This window comes from Arxiozyma heterogenica (assembly GCF_036370985.1).
Source record: "Arxiozyma heterogenica strain weizmannii chromosome Unknown scaffold_7, whole genome shotgun sequence".
In the NCBI taxonomy this organism is placed as follows: domain Eukaryota; kingdom Fungi; phylum Ascomycota; class Saccharomycetes; order Saccharomycetales; family Saccharomycetaceae; genus Arxiozyma; species Arxiozyma heterogenica.
The window spans coordinates 459,719-473,521 of record NW_027042660.1 but is presented as its reverse complement, the minus strand read 5'-3'; the positions used below and the strand labels follow the sequence as shown (position 1 = coordinate 473,521).

The following is a 13,803-nucleotide window of genomic DNA, read 5'->3' as shown; positions in this document are numbered from 1 at the left end:
TAACTTTTTAATAAATCAGCAAATTAAACAAAATGACATTGTTGGCCCATGTATTAATATATATATATATATATATATATTATGATGTTGTTGATGATATTTACAAATCAGAAAAAAAGAAAAGAATTAAAGAATAGTATTTCATAAAGAATTGAAAAAAAAAATAAGATGAAATAAAATAAAATAAAAAGAAAAAAAGTAGAGAAGGAAAGAATGGTAGAAGATAGATAGAAGGGAATGGATATTCTCTAGGTGAAATTACCTTCCCCATAGACACCCATGACGGATTGCACAAGTCCGACAACCGATATTGTGGTAGTCAATAATAGTCCTGTCCCAATTGAATTACAAAACGATCTTGTTCTTTCTAATACCTCAACATTAGATTCAGTAGATGGTGATTGTGATCCATTTTGGCCCAAATCCACAATAGATTCATTTGTGGATGAAGTAGGGGATGTGTTAGAATCGTTGTCTTCGGTGATTTGAATGGGTTTGGGATCAGTACTAGTTAGATCCTTTTTATTGTCAATTGATTGTACTCTCAATTCATGTTCAATTGATCCTTTTAAATAATACAAATAAAGATTTGATATTGGAGCAATCAGCATTCCATATAGAAGGTAGGGATGTTTCCAATGGACCGGTGCGCCAAAATAACTTAAACCAAAAAATGTAGTGGATAGGCCACCGATAACGTTGCCAAACTGGAAAATCTTATTGATAATTTGTTTTATTTGTGCTTTATTAATAATGTCTAGGTTAGATAAAATTATCGATGTGTGTTTATTGAATGATAATATAGTGGACGCGGACAATACACCTGCATATAACCCAAGTGATGATATAGCTATAGTTTTAGTAATACCTAAACAAAGAGACATGTTTAATATATGTATGTGTATATGTATATGTATATGTTTTGATTTGTTTTGATTTGTTTGTAGTTTCTTTGTATGCTATTATTTTCTTTTTTTTTTCCTTTTTCCTTCCCTCCAATTATATTCAGATGGATTTATTTCACTTTATATTTTATTTTAACTTATGTTTCTTTAATTCACCTGTATGATATTTAATAATCGAAAAAAAAAAGAAGAAAAGCAAAGAAAAAAAATAAACATGAACGTAATATATACAGAATCTCTACAGATAAGGTTGTTATATATAAATTGTAGATTTAATATGCAACAACAATACAAATGATACAATGAGAGCAAAAAAAGCAAAACACTAAAAACAAAAAGCAAGAATAAAAATTCACATTCTAATGTTCCCTTCTTCTCTCGTCCCCTTTTTGTCTTTTGTTTATTTTACGTTTTAGAGAAGGAAAATAAATAAATAAATAAATAAATAAATAAATAAATAAATAAATAAATAAATAAAACATGAAAAAACTTCCGTGAATCAAATGTAAGAACATAACAACCCCTAAAAAACACACAGGGCTGATTATTATTCCAGTGATCACATTTTTTTTATTTTTTTTTCTTTGCCAAACATGGTTTAACAGATTTCCTAGCAATATTTACATACATACATATGCATATACATACATGTATATTTTTTCTTTCATATTAGCAAGTATCTAGAATGGTGTGTCATACCTAGAAATGGGACTTCTTTTTCATCTTCACTAGAGAATAAAGTTCTAAGGATCGTAATTCTTGACCCGATTTATCTGTCAATTCTTAAATAAAAAAAAGGTGATTATCAAAGTTTTATTGAGAATATGCAGTGGAGGATATGACTCAGACGATAATTTTTCTTTTTCTATATTATTGTAGGACTATACCAGTTTCTTTCCAAAAAAAAAAAATTAAAAATAAAGATAAAAATAAAGACTTTAAATTAAGACTTTCTCTTTTTAAGTTAATAGAACGCATGAAATAGTTTTGTGAACAGAGAGAATCGGTAGAACTTTATTTATTTATTTATTTATTTGTTTGTTTGTTTGTTTTTGTAATCCATTGAAAAGTGGCCGGTACCGCTCCGATTCATTAGCATACCTTCTGCCCCGCCTTGTATTACCAAGATTCAAGATCCTGGAAGGTGATCCTAGCGGACTGAAACAAAATAACTAAAATATGAAATATCTATTTGTTTTTTTTTTTAGAAAATAATTAGCTAGTTAGGTCATTGCCTTGAAAAACAAAAAAGACTGAACAGAAAAATAGAGGGTTGGGAGGAGAGAAAGGAGGTAGTTACTCAATTTGTTTTTTCTTTTTCTCTTTTTGTTTTTATTACACCTAGGGTATCTCATGTGACGAAAGTAAGAACGGTAAAATGAAGAAATGTAAAAGTTGACAAAAAATTGAAGGGGGGCCGGGGTGTTTGGAGGCAGGAGGGAGTCAATTTTTTGTTTTTATTTTATTTTTTTTTTACAATAAAATAAGCGGAATTTGTAAGTTGGATGCCAAAAAAGAAAAATCCGAATTAACGGAATGTGGTTTTTTGTTCTATTTCACGACGCAGAAAAGAAATGGTTTAATGAAGCGGAAACGGACTAAAGAAAAAAAAAGCGTAGGAAAATTCACCATTATTATGATACTGCTTTTCTTTTTTGTCGTTCTTTCTTTCTTTCTTTTGATTCTACTACTATTACTACTATTAACTACTATCAATCACTATTTTGTTTTGTTATTATATTATTTTCATTATTATCGTTTCTCTTATTATTGATGTGTGGTGGTGACTCACAAAATAATCTCAGTCCATTCTCCTTTGTCTATTTTGTGTAATTTTTTTTTTATTTTTTCCTGAATTTTTTTTTTTTTTTGATGAAAAATTAACGATAAACTTTTAGAAATAGAAATATATATAAATACACACACACGTATATATATATGTATATGTAATCGTGAATGTTTACAAAGTAAATTACTTATCGACTTTGTCCTTGTTACAAAGCTTTTTATTTTTTTGCTTTTCCCCTTCTTTTCTTGCCTTCCCTCTAATATAGATATACATCCCCAAAACTCTACAAATTCTTTGGTGTACATATAAATACACGTATCACACACACACATATATATATATATATACATACATAATGTTGAGAACTCAAGCTGCTAGATTGATTGCTAACTCTCGTGTTATCACTTCCAAGAGAACTTTTGCTTTAGCTACTAAGGTTATTGCTACTAAGCCAACTGCTAGATTTGTTAAGCCAATCATTCCTACTCGTGGTATCAAGCAAATTAACTTCGGTGGTACCGTTGAAACTGTTTATGAAAGAGCTGACTGGCCAAGAGAAAAATTATTGGACTACTTCAAAAACGATACTTTCGCCTTGATTGGTTACGGTTCTCAAGGTTACGGTCAAGGTTTGAACTTAAGAGACAACGGTTTAAATGTCATCATTGGTGTTCGTAAGAACGGTGCTTCTTGGAAGGCTGCCATTGAAGATGGTTGGGTTCCAGGTGAAAACTTATTCGAAGTTGAAGAAGCTATTAAGAAAGGTACCTATGTTATGAACTTATTATCAGACGCTGCTCAATCTGAAACCTGGTCCACCATCAAACCATTATTAAACAAGAACCAAACTTTATACTTCTCCCACGGTTTCTCTCCAGTGTTCTCTGATCTAACTCATGTTGTCCCACCAAAGGACATGGATGTTATCTTAGTTGCTCCAAAGGGTTCTGGTAGAACTGTTAGATCTTTATTCAAGGAAGGTCGTGGTATTAACTCTTCTTACGCCGTCTGGAACGATGTTACTGGTAAAGCCCACGAAAAGTCTCAAGCTTTAGCTGTCGCTATCGGTTCTGGTTACGTGTACCAAACCACCTTCGAAAAGGAAGTCAACTCCGACTTGTACGGTGAAAGAGGTTGTTTGATGGGTGGTATCCACGGTATGTTCTTAGCCCAATACGAAGTCTTAAGAGAAAACGGTCACTCTCCATCTGAAGCTTTCAATGAAACCGTTGAAGAAGCTACTCAATCCTTGTACCCATTGATCGGTAAGTACGGTATGGACTACATGTACGATGCTTGTTCCACTACTGCTAGAAGAGGTGCTTTAGACTGGTACCCAATCTTCAAGGATACTTTGAAACCAGTCTTCCAAGACCTATATGCTTCTACTAAGAATGGTAACGAAACCAAGAGATCCTTAGAATTCAACTCTCAACCAGACTACAGAGAAAAATTGGAAGCTGAATTAGAAACTATCAGAAACATGGAAATCTGGAAGGTCGGTAAAGAAGTTAGAAAGTTAAGACCAGAAAACAATTAAGTTTAGGAATATGGAAAAATAAATAATAAATAATAAAATTTTAAATTTAATTCACATAACTCATTTCATCTCATTTCATTTCATTTAATTCAATTCGATTCATTTTTATTCCATTTTATTTTTATTTTTTATTTTTTTATCTTTTTTTTTATTTATGTGTGTGTGTCTTATAAATTCTTTTTATTCCTTAAATGTTTTTTTTTTTTTTGATTTTTAAAATCAAAAATCATAATATGTGTCATAGTACTAATCTATTCCTTTATTGTTGTTGTTTTTTTTCATCTCTTTTAATTTTATTAAATTGAGGTGTGTATTTATATTATTCTTTAGTCAATTGAATTGACAATAATGATACTTATCATAATATCGCATATACCATACTTATTTATTTATTTATTTATTTGTATTTAAACTTTATATAGAGTTTTTAATGAATAAACCTATTAGTAATTGGATCCTTTAAGGGGAACTCTTTCTCTGTTAATTTATTTATAATTATTGTGGTTTGATAAGATATAGAAGAAGCATTCAGTACAAGGTTCCCATTTACAAATTACTATCAACAAGGGACATTTTTATTAGTATACTGGCTATGAAATATTCAAATATCAGTAAATTGGTTAATAAGGATAGAATGTTATCGTTCACTATATTATTTTCAAAAAAGTTTGTTGTTAACTTCATCCCTTGGACTTGACAAGACGTGATCCTTAATTTTTATATATATTATAAAAACTTCGCTACCAATATCCAACACATCATGATTATATTGAATAGTTTGGCTAGAACATTGGTTGTCCGTTCGGATATGTGAAACTTATTGATAAGTGATATATTATTTTACCATCAATTATATATTTAATAGAAAGAAGTAAATAAATAGAATAAAACAAAATAAACGTATGCTTTCCAATAGTATTACTCCCCTTTTTTTCTTCTTCTTCTTTTCTTTTTTTTTTTTTTAATCTTAAAAAAATTTCATTTTCGAGAAAGCAATGCACTTTTTTTATCAAAAATTAGAAAAATATTAAAACAAATGAAAACGAAAAAAGAAAAAAAAAAAAAGAAGATAAAAACAAAAATAAAAAGAGATTCCTTCTTCTTCCTCTTGCTCCCCATTCTTGTGTCCGCCATTAGTTTCGAATCACGCAAGAAAAGAAGAAAGATCCCACCTCCAGAAGGAAAATTTTAAGCAAAAATATCTTCTTTTTCTTTTTGATTAAAACCTTATTTTACTCATACCACCCATTTGGCGATTCCTAGAAATGAAAGCTTTCACATTTACGTAATATTTTTCATTCATCTTATTTTCGTATTGACAATTTTCTTATAAGATAGTTGTTTGCCATTACCCTAACTTATAATGGTAAAATTTTGAAACGATGCTCATCCAACCCTAATTGTATGTCGGTTGGGGAATATAATCCCGGTTGGTGTGTTGTTTTTGTTCTCCAAAATAATTCTTTGAGGATTTCCCAATGTTAATATTTTCTTTGTTTTTTTTTTTTTGTAAAAAATTCCGTTCTCGAGGCATTTTGCCTTAGTAATATTTTCTCGACTCGACTGAACTGTCTAACCAAAGAAAAAAGTGATATTTGCTTAATGTTTCTCTGTTCATAATGAATGGAAAAATAAAATACGAAAAATGTCTGACTAATTTTCCATGTCCTTTTTTCTTTTACTTCCTTTCTTATTATTTTTTTCGCTTGAACTACTAATACTACTACTATTATTATTATTATTACTATTATCATTTGTAACACCGACTCTTTCTTTAATCGGGTTCATTTTGCTAATCACTATTATTATTTTAACAATAATGCTAGTATTGTGGTGGTGCTGGTGGTGGTTTATTATCTCATATTCATCATAAAGATTATTCCCTTTTTGATAGTAATAGAGCATTTTCTCTTGTTCATTAATAGATCTTTTTTGTTCACACCATTCAGTAAATTTACTCTTCTATTTGCCCTTTCTCCAATTGTCTCATTTCTATACACGTATACACACACACATATATATATATACTTTATCCAAATTTCTTGTCGTACTCGCTACTTGATCTTTATGTCCTGACTATTCCTATATTACATACTCTTTTATAACTTAATTGAGATATATATATATACACAAAAACTACATTAGATTAAAATAAATAAATAAATAAGTAAATAAATAAACAATATGGCTCCAGCTCAAAAGAAACAAAAGATTGGTTCTTCCTTAGATCAATTAAAAGCTTCTGGTACTGTTGTGGTTGCAGACACTGGTGATTTCGAATCCATTGCTAAATTCACCCCACAAGATGCTACCACTAATCCATCTTTGATCTTAGCTGCAGCTAAAATCGATACCTATGCCAAATTAATTGACAATGCTGTTGAATACGGTAAAGAACATGGAAATACCACGGAAGAAAAAGTTGAAATTGCCGTTGATAGACTATTAGTTGAATTCGGTAAAGAGATATTGAAAATCGTTCCAGGTAGAGTCTCCACCGAGGTGGATGCTAGACTTTCCTTTGACAAGGATGCCACTATCAAGAAAGCCCTTGAGATCATCAATTTGTACGAAGAAGTCGGTATCTCTAGGGAAAGAGTTCTAATTAAGATTGCTTCCACTTGGGAAGGTATCCAAGCTGCCAGAGAATTGGAAGCTGAGTATGGTGTCCACTGTAACTTAACTTTATTATTCTCCTTCGTTCAAGCTGTCGCTTGTGCCGAGGCTAATGTCACTCTAATCTCTCCATTCGTTGGTAGAATTATGGATTGGTTCAAAGCCAAGACTGGTGAAACTTACACTCCAGAAACTGATCCAGGTGTCAAGTCCGTTAGAAGAATTTACAACTACTACAAAAAACACGGTTATAACACCATTGTTATGGGTGCCTCCTTCAGAAATACTGGTGAAATCAAGGCCTTAGCTGGTGTCGATTACTTAACTATTTCTCCAGGTTTATTAAATGAATTATTAGAATCTAACGAGCCAGTCCCAACTTTACTAACTGTTGAACAAGCTAAGAAGGATGGTGATGAAAAGATCTCTTATGTCAATGACGAAGCTGCTTTCAGATTCGATTTGAATGAAGATGCTATGGCTACTGAAAAATTGGCAGAAGGTATTAGAAAATTCTCTGCCGATATCAAGACTTTGTTCAAGATTGTTGAAGAAAAAATCCTCGCTTGAACCTGTTGATAGATCATTATATCTCACGTCATTTTTCACTTTTCTTTTCCATACATTATATATCATACTATTATGTAAAATTTTCTATAGTTAACGATCCAATATATTATAAGTAATGAATATGTTACGTGTTTTATTATGATTTGTTCTATTTGTCTCTCTCTTTCAATCCTTCTCTACCTCTTTCATTTACTCTGTTTATTGACATATATTGCGTGTATCTTTATAGAAATTTTATTTGCAGAGAAAGAGACACACAAATACACAAACATACACACACACACACATATATATATATATATATACTAACTTTGAGTAAGTGAATTATCTTGTAAGTCCCACACCAAACCCAATTCCAACAGATGCAAGTATAATTATTAACTCAACACATCCTAATAACAATGATAAAGTACGTACCCAATTCAAATCGATGTCCCAAAGGAATCCACGAAACAAGCCAATACGATGTTCTTTATTTAATATTAATTTCATCAATCTATAGTCATCTATACCACAGGTAGATCCCATATATATCATGAAGAACAAGGGTGGAAAAATAAAGCAAACAATAAGTAACGATATCATACGTTGAATTGAATAAATCTCCCAAAATTTATAACTTTGTGAATCAAATGAATGAATTGATGGTAAATCTATATGTTGAATATATATTGGACACTCGGTAGTGTCATTATTAAGAAGGTTATTGGTTTTATCAGTATTTATATCTTCTGCATCATTATTGTAACCCACCGTTGTGTTTTCGGGTATTTCCTTAGTTGCATTATAGAATGTATTTTCTCTAGTAGGCAAAGACAGTATAATATTTGTCTGTTGAGGACTTATAGTAGTGAAATTTTTAGATAAATCATTTCTCAAGGTTGACATTTCATGGATAATATTATCTGATTCTAAACGTTGCAATGATTCTATATTGGTTATATTATGATGTTGTATGGAAGTGGATTCTTGTAAGCTGTCTCTCATGTTTTCATGAAATGATAATTTTTTAATTGGGTTTTTAAATTCATTAGAACCTAGCATAGAGACTATGTGGTTCTCAGTTTTAGGACTTGGTTTCCATCGGCTTGGTCCCGATACACTTTGTAAGACTTGCACTTTTGGTATAGTTGTTGAATGGACAGAACTAGTTGATGGAATTTTTGTATTAAAGGAAATTGAGCCATATAAAGGAGTTACAGTAGCATGATTTGTTAATGATACATTACGTTTATGTAAATTATACGGCGGGAATGTAGGTGATCCTTTGCTCTTAGATGAAGAGGTCACTAAAAATTTATTAATTAAAGATGGTGATCTTGGTACATGTGATTCAGAAGCAGCAATTATCGGTGTTTGTGGTTGTGAAATAGACAGCCTACTAGGTATTTTTAATTCGTGTGGAATGAACTTAATACTTGAACTTCTGGAATTAATTGATATATTATCCTTATCTGTTAGTTCTTCTTCTTCCTCTTCTCCTCCCTTTTTATTCTCTGGTATGAAAATGTCACTTGAATCCCTTTTAGAGTGAACATAATTGACCTTTGGTGTACTAGTTTTAACTTCTTTTTTTCAAAAGTTTAACTGCTTGCTCAACATCGGGTTCAATAGTATCATTATAATCATCATACTGGAATATAGAAGAATATGAGGGTTCCATACTACTTATTTGATTGACTTCTGTAGATGAAATATTTATTTGAGGATTATTCCTTGAAGAAATATAATTTGAGAGGTTTGAAGAGGTCTTGGTGATGAATGGAGGGGTTCTATTTTGAGTTGAAGTTTGTCCTTTTAATGATGTTTCCTCTTGCATTGAGATACCATTTACTTCATCATTTTGATTAATTGGGTTTAATATTTTTTTATTTCCTTTAGTAGTTATTGATGAATCACGATTTTGAGTGAGCACAATAGTAGACAAAGTTCTTACACTATCACGAATAGTTGGAAGAAGTGAATGAGAGTTTCTTATACGGGTATCTAAAATTTCTGTATTTTGAGTATCAATTGAATCGGTTGAATTTTCATTTATGCTATAAGTATTATTTCTATCATTTGTGACATTAAAAGCTACATTTTTTGTACTTGTTGAAAATAATTGAACATCATCTTCATTAATATTATTAGTAGATGTTATGAACTCATTTGTTTCGAAATATTCTGTATCTCCTGTATTCATTGATTCTGGTGTGACTTTTCGTCGTAATAAAAGACCATCTTTCTTTTGTCTCGGTATAACTGGCAACTCTTTATTAATAGTAGGTATTTGACTGAAATTTGATGCATGAATATTTGAAGAATATGATGAATTCGTATTAACAGTAGGAGATGCAGAGTTTGAGGAATTGCTGTTAACAAAGGAAACGTTATCATGCGTATTCGTTGGATTTGTCACCCTAAAAGTGATGTTTTCGGAAGGTTTATCTGATTTGTTGTTTTGGCTAGCTATATTGGCATTGCTACTACTGGAATTAACCTCTGACCATAATGATGCTGATGAAGATGGTATATTTCCATAGACAGAGTCATCAATGAAGACCATAAAACTATGCGTACTTGTGCGATTTACAATATTTAATTGGGCACCATTTATCGTTCGTCTATTTGAATCAGGGGATTCTTCGATAAATAAAGAAGTCCTATAGGGATTTTGAATCGTATTGCTATTATTAATAATATTTCGCGAAAATTCAGCAGAATCATCCTCTGAAAAATATGGTTTAGAACTATAAGAATATGAAGAAGAGTTGGAGGTCATCTAAAATTTAAAATAAAAATGAGTGGATTGTTTGTTTGAAAGTAATGATAGTATTAATATTAATGGTTAAGATTAAGCGAACGGAGAATAATTAATGTATATATGTATGAGTGTTTTGAATTAAATAAACGAATATTTCATTGATTGAATGTAATTTAGTTTGTATAAATATGATAAGGTAATAATGCAATGACTATCAGAAAAATTGATGTATTGTTCTTTTTTCTTCTACTTATATTAAAAAATAAGCTGGAGAATTTTATATGCAATGTCAATAGTATAAATATAGAATTCACTATTAAATAAAATATTTTTAGTCATTGACAATTCCTACTCAAGTGGACTTCTTGAAATGACTAACTTTATGGTAAGAAATTAAAGTTTGAAGCGAAGCCCTATAATATGCCATCTAACATTCACTAATTTCCCATCTCTTCTTTCATTCTATTCAGATATTTCTTTCAGAATGAAATTTCTTTGTTTATTTTTTCGAGGACCTTTTGGTTTGCAAATTTCCCAAACCCGTCGAATGTAAACAAGCACGAACAATAGAAGACGCGTCAGTCTGGACCAAATTGGGACAGAAGCAGAAGTTGTTAGACGGAGATAAGATTAAAGAGGTTCAATCGAAATGATCACAAAATTAGCATTACCAATTGTAATTAAAGATAATAGCTATTCCTGTGTTTTCTTGCAAGGTAGTTAATAGTATGGTGTGATGAGGGACCGGATGTCAACTTCATACTTCAAATCAAATGGCAATAATATTGAATATGAATATATAAATATTTGCTTAGTTGAGTATTTACTTATTTGTTTACTTACCCGACATTCACTTAGTCACTAAATTCATTAAGTCTTTAGACTATAATAACGATACATACCTCTTTCTACACAACCAAATGTTTTATACTCATCGACGACCTCAAAATGAATCTGATATCTCTTGGTTGTCACTGAATCGTTTGAATCATAGATAAATTGTTCAGGGTGTTTATAATAATCGATTTTTGGTTTAGATAATTTTGCAACCTCTGAAGTGTCAACACTCTTCTTAGAAAGTGGCTGGTTGCTTAAACAGTCTATGTTATTAGAAGATCCATCGTTAGATGGTTTCAAAAATGTTTTAAGCATACTGTTGGCTTTATTCTGTTTAAGTATATTTGAGTTACTATTGTGAATGTTATGCAAATTATTACCCTTTAACATGCGATTAGAATTCCGATGATGTATTCTTAATAACTGTAGTTGTGACCTTCTTCTTTGTAACTCAGGATTATTCAGATACTCAGCATCATTTTCAATTTGTATTGGCTGTATAGTAGGGATATCATTGGCATTATTGGCAATGTTATCGCTATTATTATTCTGTAGAGAAAAAGAGTGTAAATCATGCATTGATCTATCCCAATATAAACCAGTTGGTGTATCATGACTCTCATTATGATGTATATGTGAATGTAAAGATGGATTTCTGTTTTCAGTCGGTCTTATTCCAAATCTTCTATTATTATTACCTTCAAAATTATCTCTTTCTATCTCCTCCTCGTCATCATAATCATCATCATCTTGTAAAAACCTCCACCCACCTGGTGGTAATGTAGGTCTTCTAATAGGTGGTGTTATATTACCAAATGTAATACCACCATTTCTTGTTAAAAATTGGGAAATTGGTGGCTTATAATCTTTATAGCATTCTTTTCTACGAATAGAACTTTTTATAACTAAACCACAACTTAATGATATTTTGGTTTGTGCAAATTTTAAAAAATCTGGTTGTTTAACAATCTCAATAATCTTATGACCACTTGAATCAAAGCGTGTCCCTACTTGACTCTTCTTTTCAATATCATCTTTATTCAGGTATGGATCACATCTATAAATCCAATGTCTTCTACCATAAGATACATCCAAAAAGCACTTCCATTTAACCACTTTATTCTTCTGCGATTTATAATCATATTTCATTGAAATAATTTCATTGTCATTATTTGACTTTTCAATTTGTTGCCAAGTTTCAAAATTGACTTCAATTGCACACAATGAATCAGAACATGTTAATAAGTTGGGATCTTGAATAGTCCATTTTGTAATGTATGAATTTCTTGATAGATTGATAAATTTTAACTTTTGTTGTGGTTGTTTAGATAATTCAGTTAAATTAGGGTACTCATCTATATGTTTGATTGGGGATAAAAATTCTACTAATTTATTAATAGATATATTGTTTCCTCTAATACTTAAACTTTTCAACTTAGGAAAATTTAATTTTATGAATATTAATGCATCAGCACATTTATAGTAATATTTAGTTTTTACAACCGTAGAAAAAATTGTTTCTCTACGACTATGACGATAATTATAAGATGTTATGGAGACAGTCGATTGAGATGATGTTGGAGTATTGGATCCAGATATAGAGTGGGCCATCGTTACTTGATGCAATGGTAAACCATCAAGGTTCAAATACTGTAAAGTTTTATTATGACCATATTGACAAAGTTTTTTTAATAAAAACATTGTATGAACCTCATTCCACAAAGCAGAATGAGAAATATCACTTAAATTTAACCATTCTAAAGTGGAAGCATTATTTTCATCGGTGACAGCGGGGTGATGTGAAAAAAATTCTAAAATGGATCTTGAAGTTAGTTGTGAACATGATGCAAAGGACAAATGAGTCAAATTTTTTAAATGTGGTAAATACTGCATCAAAATTTGACCATCGATAGATGTATGTGCTAAATCCACTTTTTGTAAATCGGGAAACAACTTTAATAATTTACCTAAAACAGGTTTTGGTAAATCAGTACAATCATTTAATCCTAAACAAGTTATTTGTGAATTGTACGCAATAGGTTCTGGAATAATAATATTAGAATTAGAACCATTCATATTATTTGGAATTAGTTCAGGTGGATATAACTTGTTTAATGCGTTAATAAAACTCCTTGTCAAATTATCACCCGAACACCCACAAAAGTCTAGTATGCTCAGGTTTTTACCAGGTTTTAAGAGCCAATAAATAATGTTTTCATCTAAATCCTCCTGAATGTTTTCACATGCCAAAAATTCTCTTAGGTTAGATTCGGTTAATTTCAAAAATCTGAGTAGGGTTTCATTAGTTAAATTTTGGATCGATTTATTCATTTCATTTGATCTTCCGAGACCTATCGAGGTCAATTCTTGGAAATCTGCAATTTGAATAATGTTTCTTAATTCAGGACAATGTTCAATAGATTCTAATAAATTATGGAATCTTTTTGCAGTAGTAAAGTTGCAATGTTTGTATAGTAAAACTCGACATATATGATAGAAAGTTTTGTTGACGGTTAGATTACTTCTTAAAAAATTTCTTAAATTTTCATTAAACTTTTCTGATGTTGGTGGATAATCATTTGACATATAATCTTTAAATTGATAAGTCAAAATTTCATATATGATTTCTGGTGGGATAGTTTGAAAAAGACCTGGTCTACCTGTTTGAACATCTGTTGACACATTGTTTGTTGCCATGTTATTTTAGTAGGGATGTATTATGGTGTAGTCTTTTTTGCTATTTTGTTTAAACAAATGATACGTAAACTCAATAAGTTTTTAATAAGTTATGATTCGCAGT

General features: G+C 30.6%; 6 protein-coding genes across 6 annotated transcripts; 2 read left to right on the top strand and 4 right to left on the bottom strand.

The window, feature by feature from the left end:
- Positions 1–248: 248 nt before the first annotated feature.
- Positions 249–884, bottom strand: ATG33 (Atg33p; the record flags this gene model as incomplete). The annotated part of the gene is made up of 1 exon (XM_064861338.1): positions 249–884. One exon carries the CDS (start codon positions 882–884, stop codon positions 249–251), a length of 636 nt encoding a protein of 211 aa, XP_064717015.1.
- A 2,165-nt stretch (positions 885–3,049) lies between these two features.
- Positions 3,050–4,234, top strand: ILV5 (ketol-acid reductoisomerase; the record flags this gene model as incomplete). The annotated part of the gene is made up of 1 exon (XM_064861337.1): positions 3,050–4,234. One exon carries the CDS (start codon positions 3,050–3,052, stop codon positions 4,232–4,234), a length of 1,185 nt encoding a protein of 394 aa, XP_064717014.1.
- Positions 4,235–6,418: 2,184 nt separating this feature from the next.
- Positions 6,419–7,420, top strand: TAL1 (sedoheptulose-7-phosphate:D-glyceraldehyde-3-phosphate transaldolase TAL1; the record flags this gene model as incomplete). The annotated part of the gene is made up of 1 exon (XM_064861336.1): positions 6,419–7,420. The coding sequence occupies one exon, from the start codon at positions 6,419–6,421 to the stop codon at positions 7,418–7,420; it is 1,002 nt and encodes a 333-aa protein (XP_064717013.1).
- Positions 7,421–7,744: 324 nt separating this feature from the next.
- BUD8 (Bud8p) lies at positions 7,745–8,464 on the bottom strand (the record flags this gene model as incomplete). Its single annotated transcript, XM_064861335.1, has 1 exon — positions 7,745–8,464. The coding sequence occupies one exon, from the start codon at positions 8,462–8,464 to the stop codon at positions 7,745–7,747; it is 720 nt and encodes a 239-aa protein (XP_064717012.1).
- A 517-nt stretch (positions 8,465–8,981) lies between these two features.
- PWA37_004864 (uncharacterized protein) lies at positions 8,982–10,184 on the bottom strand (the record flags this gene model as incomplete). Its single annotated transcript, XM_064861334.1, has 1 exon — positions 8,982–10,184. One exon carries the CDS (start codon positions 10,182–10,184, stop codon positions 8,982–8,984), a length of 1,203 nt encoding a protein of 400 aa, XP_064717011.1.
- An 852-nt stretch (positions 10,185–11,036) lies between these two features.
- On the bottom strand, positions 11,037–13,700 carry LUG1 (Lug1p; the record flags this gene model as incomplete). The annotated part of the gene is made up of 1 exon (XM_064861333.1): positions 11,037–13,700. The coding sequence occupies one exon, from the start codon at positions 13,698–13,700 to the stop codon at positions 11,037–11,039; it is 2,664 nt and encodes an 887-aa protein (XP_064717010.1).
- Positions 13,701–13,803: the final 103 nt, after the last annotated feature.